Source organism: Myotis brandtii, unplaced genomic scaffold (assembly GCF_000412655.1).
Source record: "Myotis brandtii unplaced genomic scaffold, ASM41265v1 scaffold62, whole genome shotgun sequence".
In the NCBI taxonomy this organism is placed as follows: domain Eukaryota; kingdom Metazoa; phylum Chordata; class Mammalia; order Chiroptera; family Vespertilionidae; genus Myotis; species Myotis brandtii.
This window is the reverse complement of record NW_005370366.1, coordinates 3,271,061-3,280,698: the sequence shown is the minus strand read 5'-3', so window position 1 is coordinate 3,280,698 and position 9,638 is coordinate 3,271,061. Positions and strand designations below refer to the sequence as shown.

At 41.6% G+C, this 9,638-nt stretch overlaps 1 protein-coding gene across 7 annotated transcripts in view; it reads right to left on the bottom strand.

Annotated features, from left to right (window-relative positions):
• The window catches only part of ZMYM2 (zinc finger, MYM-type 2), a 163,356-nt gene that overhangs the window by 98,740 nt on the left and 54,978 nt on the right, over nucleotides 1-9,638 (bottom strand). For all 7 annotated transcript variants that reach the window (XR_001359367.1, XM_014528142.1, XM_005880023.2 and 4 more), the window contains 3 exons: nucleotides 4,716-5,001; nucleotides 2,485-2,650; nucleotides 1,483-1,695 (listed from right to left, as the gene is read on the bottom strand). Coding sequence is in view for 6 of the 7 variants with exons in the window: in XM_014528142.1 (XP_014383628.1) it covers nucleotides 1,483-1,695; nucleotides 2,485-2,650; nucleotides 4,716-5,001 (665 nt within the window). In the remaining variant the exon portion in view is untranslated. The remainder of the gene's footprint in view (nucleotides 1-1,482; nucleotides 1,696-2,484; nucleotides 2,651-4,715; nucleotides 5,002-9,638) is intronic.

Sequence of the window (9,638 nt, the reverse complement as noted above, 5' to 3'; positions counted from 1 at the left end):
AGGAACAACTGTAATAATCTGAACAATAAAGATTTAATTGAAAAAAAATAAAAATAAAAAAATAAAAAAGCCATGGAACTTTTATACCATGGAATCCTATGCAGCAATAAAAAAGAAGGATCTCTTACTCTTTGAGATATCATGGAGGGACCTGGAGAGTATTATGCTCAGCTAAATAACCCAGTAAGAGAAAGACAAGTATCACATTATCTCACTCATATGTGGAATCTAGTGAACAAAATAAGCTGATAAACAAAATTGATCCACCAACCAAAAAGCAATAGAACAGACTGCAGAATCTCAGAGGGAAGGTGGGGGAGGGTATGGGGGAAGTGATCAACCAAAGAACTTGTATGCATATACTGTATGTATAACCCATGGACACAGACAATTGGTGGTGAAGGCCAGAGGCGGGGAGAGGGTTGGTCCTAGAAGGGGCCAATGGGGAAAAAAGGGGACATATGCAATACTTACAAAGCTAAAGATTTTTTTTTTTAATTAACATTAAAACTGAAAATTAAATGAGATGATCAGTCCTAAGCTAAGCTTTAACAATGTGAAAAATCATATTTGCTCCCTGGCCAATGTCTTTCGATGGTTAGTGGCAGCCTGCACTCCTAATAGTCAAGGGTTCGATTCTCAGTCAAGAACATATACCTCCATTGCAGATTCACTTCCTGCTCTCCAATCAAGTGTGAGAGTGAGTCAAGCAGTCAATGTGTCTCTCTCACATCGATGTTTCTCTCTTTCTCTCTCCTGCTCCCTCCCTCCCTTCTACCCTCTCTGAAAAACAATGGAAAAAATGTTCTCAGTAAGGATTTAAAAAAAAGAGAGAGAAATCATATTTGCAACCACCCAAAAGAAAATTCAAATGAGAAATCATGCCCCAGCCAGAAGGCTCAGTTGACTGAAGGACCATCCAGTACACCAGAAAGGCTGCAGGTTTGATCCCTGAGTGGGGTGCATACGGGAGGCAACCAATCTTCCTTCCTTCCTTCCTTCATCTTCCTTCCTCCTTTCCTTCCCTTCCCTTCCCTTTCCTCTCCCTTTCTCCCTTTCCCTTCCCCTTTCCTTTCTTTCTTTCTTTCTTTCTTTCTTTCTTTCTTTCTTTCTTTCTCTCCTTCCTCTCCCTCTAAAATCAATAAGCTATCCTCAGGTGAAGATAAATAAATAAATAAATAAATAAATAAATAAAATAAAGGCAAGATATTTAAAAAAGAGAATTCTTGAGTAATTCTTATAGCATTTACCTTTTTATGTAAACATCACACATTTATATCCAATTATCTTTATAGTATTTATTTGAGATAGATCTTTTCCAAGATGTGAAGACAATAATGGAATGAGATTCCAAGAAAAATCTGGTTAATAAATGCTATTAGAGAAAACAATTAGAGCCATTTACAACATATTCAGAAGAATGGCAGGGGTTTTTTGTGTGTGTTTTTTAGAGTGGTGGGTTTTGATCAGATGAAGAATTACCTGTTTGTATTCAATGACACAACTTTGGCAGCAAAATCTCTTTTGCTGACCATCAATCACCAGGACATTGTTTCCAGCACCTTTGCTGGGCAGGTACTCTCCACACTGTTCACAGCAATTCATTATCAGACCATTGGCCATTCTGTATCTATTAAAGCAGTGGTCACTACACAGCTTATGAGTCATATTTTTAAAGCTAACTTCATGGCGAATCTAAAAGAAAAACAACAAACAAAATTTTATAAAGCAAATGATTATGACAAGTAGCCAAATAACAAGGTACTCCCATTGAAAAAAAATGCCTCATTAATGTTTTAGTGAAAAGCTTGTTTAAGCAAAAACGAAATATAACACATATTTCATTATTCCTTGAATCATTTTTATACACCCAAGGAATACATGTATGGTGTGGAGAGGACCACCAGTGACATAACTACAAAGTTCTCTAGAAATATCTAAAAATAATACAAAACAACCCAGTTTGAATATTGCTGTTATAAAACTTCTAAAACAAAGAGACTGGAAATCTTCAGATAAATCCAAAAGGAACTATAAACAAGTGCACTACTTTAGAAAAAGGAGGAGAGAGAACCATTATTACAAATCACTCAAATGAGGTATGTTCACACAAGTTTCTTTTTTTAATTAAATGCCAACACTTTAATACCATATTAACAATGTGAAGTTACCAAACTTCGTTTGTTCTACTTCTTAAGCAAGATTGTTGCCTTACTTATTTAGTCAGCCTATTGATTTAAACATGGTGGTTTTGTCTGTGAGTTCTCCCAACCTCAGGAAAAAAGTCAATTCATATTATATTTTAATTTTTCCTAAATTATTCTAACTAGGGGAGAATCAGATTACATAATGGGATACTCATCAGATCAATTTTTATATACCCTCACTTTTAAGGTATAGACTAATGAAAGATTATAACTGCTATATAAAGTTAAAAATATTTCCAAAAGTTAAAATCAAGTGATAAAGCACAAAAGCACAAACCTCTGTTAGTTTACCACAAATTGTACATCTTGATTTATTTAGAGCTCCTTTAGTAGGATTCTGTTTGTCTTCATAGAGAGACAGACAAGACGTACTACAGAATTCCTGGAAGGACTCACTTGAGTCCACTTGAGCAACGATGGTTCCTTTCATTGTAGTTATATCTCTGAAAATAAGAGGAACAACTTAAAGTAAAATTCTATTTTTAAAAATAATCAAACAGCCCTAGCCAGTTTTTCACAGTGGTTAGAGCGTTGGCCTGAGGACTGAAGAGTCATGTGCTCGATTCTGGTCATGGGCACGTACCTCCATTGCAGGATTGATCCTGCCCCGGGAAGCAACCAACTATGTGTTGCTCATATCCTTGTTTCTCTTGTCTCTCTCCTTCCCTTCTACTCTCTAAAAAAAAATCAATGGAAAAAATACATTTGGTGCCCGGGCGGCATTGCTCAGTGGTTGAGCGTCGTCAACCTATGAATCACCGGGAGGTCAGGATTCAATTCCCAGTGAGGGCACATGCCCGGGTTGCGGGCTCAATTCCCAGTATGGAGGTGTGCAGAAGGCAGTCAATCAATGATTCTCTCTCACCGTTGATGTTTCTATCCCTCTCACTCTCTCCTTTCCACTCTAAAAAGCAATAAGAAATTTAAAAAATATATATATACACATTTTCGTGAGGATTAACAAAAAAAAAAATCAAACATAATAATAACTGACATTTTTAATTTCTATACAAGCAAACTATTTTATATTGTTAAGTCCTTGCCACTACACCCAATTTATCATTAAGCTCCTTAACAAGGCTTTCAGATATTGGTAACATTTTAAAAAACAAAATGGCTGTTATTATTTATATAGAGTTTAATGTCAAAGCCCAATTTATTGAGTTATAATAAATTTACAATACCTATTCAATTCCCCTCACTTGGGATAAGTATAAAGCATGAGATATCTAGGTCACAGGAACATAATAAAAATAACCCCACCTACCATTCTATACAGCTCTCTAATTGTAATTAGAAATGTTAGGAAATGAGTCCTAACCGGTTTGGCTGCAAGGATAGAGTGCCGGCCGTCAGACTGAAGGGTCCCAGGTTCAATTCCGTTCAAGGGCACATACCCAGGTTGCAGGCTCAATCCCCAGTAGGGGGCATGCAGGAGGCAGCCAATCAATGATTCTCTCTCATCATTGATGTTTCTCTCCCTCATTCTCCTTAAAAATTAATAAAAACCTATTTTTTTTTAAAATGTTAGGAAATGACAATACTGATAACCATTGAAGTTTTCCTTCAATTCTCAATTTCAAGATCCTATACTACAGCATGTAAGTCTTTTATTACTACTATAAAGCAATCTAAAAAGTGTATAACAATTATCCCAATATTTGACTTTATTAAACTTGTATGGAGCACTAAGACTTTTCCAAAATTCTAAGATCAAAAATATCTTCCCAAATTTGGGCTGCTCCAAGACATGGTACAAGAAAATCCACCTGGTTTGACCTTGCATATCTCACTTATTTTTAACTAGTGAAGGCAGACTGAAAAATTGGCAGAAGAGAGCATCCTATCTCTCCAATGCCGTCAGAAAACTGGTATCTGAACCTTGAAACAGTGACTATTCTAATGAGTTAATGTTCAAAACACACATAAACACATACCTATTTTAATACAGGACTAACCATATATAAACTGCCTAATAATTATATCTAATTAATAATATAAATGAATATTTTTACAAATTCAAGGAGTCAATGAAGATTACAGACAAAATTAACTATCAGATCTACACCAAACTCTATAAAATAGAAAGCCTTTTAATCATAAGCTACCTGGGCTTGATAAAGAACCCTCTAAATCAGTGGTTCTCAACCTTCTGGCCCTTTAAATACAGTTCCTCATGTTGTGACCCAACCATAAAATTATTTTCGTTGCTACCTCATAACTGTAATGTTGCTACTGTTATGAACCGTAATGTAAATATCTGATATGCAGGATGGTCTTAGGCGACCCCTGTGAAAGGGTCGATCGACCGCCAAAGGGGTCGCGACCCACAGGTTGAGAACTGCTGCTCTAAATCATTACAAATTTCAGTTTAGCTTTAAGATTCAATCAACTTGCTTAACAATTTTGAAAATAGAATAATTCATCTCTAAGACTTTAACAGTTTTCCTAAAATTTTATACCACCGATATTCAACTATATGGAATTATGTTTAAAAGTAAACCTTACTTTTTACACATAACACACAGTTTCTTTGGAGCAGGCTTGTGAGAGAAGGAGGAAAGGCAGGTGGTAGAACAAAAGAGGTGAGCAGATCCTTTTCGTTGATAAGCTGTCTGTCCCTTTTGTAAAGGTTTTTTGCAGTTTGCACAAGTGACTTTAACTGGTTTGGTGGGTTGCTGTTGGGCAGAAGGCTGGAAAATCTGTTTAGGAAGCGAGGCCACTGGTGATAAAGAATCCACCCCTGGCTGTTTCTGATTTCGAGGAAATGAAGCTGATTGGGAAATCCAAGAATCTTAAAAAAAAAAATGCACAAGAAAGAGCAATGAAATAGGTATTTACACACACTGAAATGTGTATCAGAGAAACAGTTTTAACTTCTCATTTTGTACAAGTATAAGACATTAATAAGGCAGCAGCATAGCAGAGAGGTAATAAACACATGTTTTGGATAAGAATGGCTGATGGAGGCCTGGCAGGAGTTGCTCAGTGGTTAGAGCGTCGGCCAGCACACAGGAGGGTCTCGGGTCTGATTCCCAGGCAAGGGCACATACCTGGGTTGCAAGTCTCATCCCTGCACTCCCTCCTCCCCCACTCAGTGGGAGGCAACCAATCGATGTGTCTCTGTCACATCAACGTTTCTCTATCTCTATCTCTATCTCTATCTCTCACTTTCTCTCTCCTTCCCTCACCTGTCGCCCCAACCTTCATTCTCTCTAAAAATTAATATCCTCAGTCCTCAGGTGAGGATAAAAAAAATTTTAAATGACTACTTGACATTCAGGTTCCATCACTTACCAGACCTCGAAGTTACTTAAACTCTATGTCTAACTCTTCTCTAAGCTGGAAATGGTACCAAAATGATATGAATGCTAACATAAAATGAAAAAACCATGACTAGCATATAGGAAGCACTAAAAATATTAGCCTTTAGTTCTTTTTTTTTTAAATATATTTTATTGACTTCCCACAGAGAGGAAGGGAGAGGGATAGAGAGTTAGAAACATCGATGAGAGAGAAACACCGATCAGCTGCCTCCTGCACACCCCCCACTGGGGATGTGCCCGCAACCAAGGTACATGCCCTTGACCGGAATCGAACCTGGGACCCCTCAGTCCACAGGCCGACGCTCTATCCACTGAGCCAAACCGGTTATGGCTAGCCTTTAGTTCTTAAACAGGAAGAACTAATTTGCAGAGTATTAAATAAGCAAGGAACACATACATCAACAAAAAAGTACAATAAAATCTTGATCAACCAGAATCATTGACAAATATAATACAGGTATGTTTATATATGATTATATTCAAAACATCTTTTTAAGAACATTGTTTCCATACGTACATTCAGTTTCATGGCCTCTAAATATACCACATAATAGCAAATAAAATTAAAGTGTTACACAGAAATGACATTAAGTCAACATATATATAGTAACCAATCCAACATATTGCTCTACACTGCTAACAGTTCAGCATATCACAGCATTGAAGGTACATGTCTCATTAACACTGGAGTGCAGGTATTCATCTGTCCATCTTTAATAGTGAGCTGCTTTGGCACTTAGCTGCAGTCTGCAGCTTCTGCATAGTTATAGTACCACAGACCTCTCATGACACTACCAACAGCATAAACTTGTTTTCATTATGAAATGTTTTCAGGCCACCACTTCTAATTTCCACTACTTTGATATCTTATAACTTTTTTCATTTCTAGTTTCTTCTACATTTTGAACTTCCATACATAAAAGCTGAACTTCCAATGATAAACCATTACTTTCCTTCCATAGCAAGTACAAATATAGCCAAAACTCAGGGAACTAATTTTTTTTTTTATAAAAAAGAGGGAGAAAGTCTTCTTTTACACACACACACACACACACACATATATATATACTAGAGGCCTGGTGCACAAATTCGTGCACCAGTGGGGTCCCTCGGCCTGGCCTGTGGGATCAGGCCAAAACCAATTCTCCAACATCCGAGAGGCACAGGCCAGGCCAAGGGACCCCACCGGTGCATGTGAGAGGGCACAGGCCAGGCCAAGGGACCCCACCGGTGCATGATCAGGGCCGGGGAGGGATGAGGGAGGTTGGTCAGCCAGCTGGAGAGGGACCGTGGGAGGACTCCAGGGCGTGTCTGGCCCATCTAGCTCAGTCCCAATAGGCCAGACCCCAGCAGCAAGCTAACCTACTGGTTGGAGCATCTGCCCCCTGGTGGTCAGAGCATGTCATAGCGACTGCTCAACCAGTCAACTGTCTGTCCCCTGGTGGTCAGTGCACCGTCACAGCGAGCAGTTGAGCGGCCTTAGCATATCATTAGCATATTACACTTTGATTGGTTGAACGGCTGACCGGTCGACCAGACACTTAGCATATTAGGCTTTTATTACATAGGATATGTATGGAGAGAGAGTGATTGATTTCAGAGAGGAAGGGAAACATCAGTAATGAGTCCTAACCAGTTTGGCTCGATGGATAGAGTGTCGACCTGTGGAATGTCCCATCAAGGACATATACCTCAGTTGCAGGTTCGATCCCCCACCCCAATCAGGGGTGCGTACAAGAGGCAACCAATTGATGTGTCTGTCTCACATCGATGTTTCTCTCTCTGTGTCTCTCCCTCTCCCTTCCACTCTCTCTAAAAATTAATGGAAAAATATCCTCAGGTGAGGATTAACAAAACAAGCAAAAAAAGGAAACATCAGTGATGAAAGAGAATCATTAATTGGCTGCCTCATGCACACCCCCTATTAGAGCCCAAAACCCAGGAATGGACCCTGACAGGGAACTGAAACGAGACCTCCTGGTTCATAGGTAGAAACTCAATCACTGAGCCACACCTATGGGGCAGGGAAACTTCTTTACTACAAAAACCTAAAGAAGAGACCACGCTCTCTGGGACAGGGAGAGACTACCACCGCTGCGGCACTCCCGGGACTGCGGGACTCAGGCACGGAGCCCACGCCATCTTGAAGGGGAGAGCGGCCTCTTCTAGGTCATCAGCACCACCCAGACAGGCCTGGGCTACTGCCCGCGACCCAGCAGCCACTCCAGCCAAAATCCTGCTGCCCCACCTGCAGACTCGCAGGCCCTAAGATCTCCACCTCCAAAGGAGCACCACGCCCGCAGCAGTAAGTGCAGCCATGCCTTCCTAGTAGCAGACCTCCAACATCGCATTCGCGCATCTCCAGCACGCAGGTCTCCAAGGCACACCACTCCATAGACTACTCTTGGGAGTCACTGTAAGCCCCAACTGGGTGTGATTTTGTACAGACACAGGCGCACTGCCCCCCAGTAGAAACTCTGAATTCCCTCTGCCTGATTAACTGCCCATACACACCGAGCTGCGCAACGTAAGCGCCAGGGTCTCTCAGAGTGCGTCAGAGCTCAGCGCCCGGCAAAGGCATGGCCACAGTTGCTCACTCCCCCTGAGCCCATCTATCCACAGGGCACTTTGGGAAGCCGCAGTGAGCCTCCGCTGGGTCCGATCTTGGACAGATAGGGACGTACTCCCCTGGGCAGCAGAAATTCTGAATTCACCCATCCTGGATACCTGCCCAAAGATGCCTCGATTAAGCATGCCAGGGCCCTTCAGGGTGCTTCAGTGCGCCTGCGCTAGCAAACTCACGGCAGGTGCTCCTGTATACCACCACCGGCAATGCGCGCCTATCCACCACAGGTGCATCAGCAAAAACTGAGTTTCCCCACCCCACAGCTGCAGAACTCTGGACACTACAGTTGCATGCTTTTCCAGCGTGCAGGTCTCCCAAGACGACCTCTCCACAGGCAGCCCTGGGGCCTCACTGTGAGCCCCGCTGGACATGTACTTAAACAAACAGGGGTGCACTGCTGGGCTGTAGAAACGCTGAATTCCCTCTTCTGGGATACCTGCCCACAGACACTGCAATCCAGTGGCTTCAGAGCCAGGGCCCTTCAGAGGGTGTCAGTACACCCTGCAGGCAAACACACCACAGGTGCCCCTGTAAACTGCCGCTGGGATCGCGTGTATCCAACCACGGAGGCAGCAGCAAAAGCTGAGTCTGCCCACCCCACAACTACAGAACTCTGGATACCACAGTCACGTCTTTCCAGAACACAAGCCTCCTGAGCCCCACCACCCCAACAGATGGTTCCTGGGTGCCACTGAGAGTCCCTGCTGGGCACGCGTGATTTCAATCAAGGGCACAAGACAGCAAAAATTGGGACACCCCCTCCACGGCTGCTGACTTCTAGACACCTCAGTTGCACCTTTCCACCTCACAGGCCTACATCAAGAGAACCCAAATAGCTCAAGTAGGGAACTACACTAGACTACCAAGCCCAGGAGACCTGAGAGGTCACACCAGTAGCACCATACCCAAAAGAAACTGGGTAGCAAACAATCAGAACTACAATTAAAACATTACAGCAAAACATGGGAAGACAAAAAAGCAATCCACAAAGGAAAGAAAAAGAGGAGTCACCAGAAAGGGAGTTAAATGAAATTGAGGCTACTAACTTATCAGAGAAAGAATTCAGAGTAATGGTTATAAGGATGCTCAAACAGCTGGATAACAAATACACACAACTCGATGAGAATTATAAGGAACTGAGTAAGAATGTCACCAACATGAAAAGGAACCAAGAGGAAATGAAGAACGACGTAGCTGCAATAAAGAACACAATGAAAGGCTTAAACAGCAGACTAGAAGAGGCTGAGGACCGTATCAGCGAATTAGAAGACAAGGTAGGAAAAAACACACAAACACAAGAGCAACTGGAAAAAAAACTTAAAAAGCAAGAGGAGAGCCTAAGGGAGCTTTGGGACAATGCAAAAAGAAACAACATTGGCCTAATAGGGATACCAGAAGGAGAGGAGGAGAAGCAAGGAATAGAAAACCTGTTTGAAGAAATAATGACAGAAAACTTCCCTGATACTGGCAAGAAAAAAA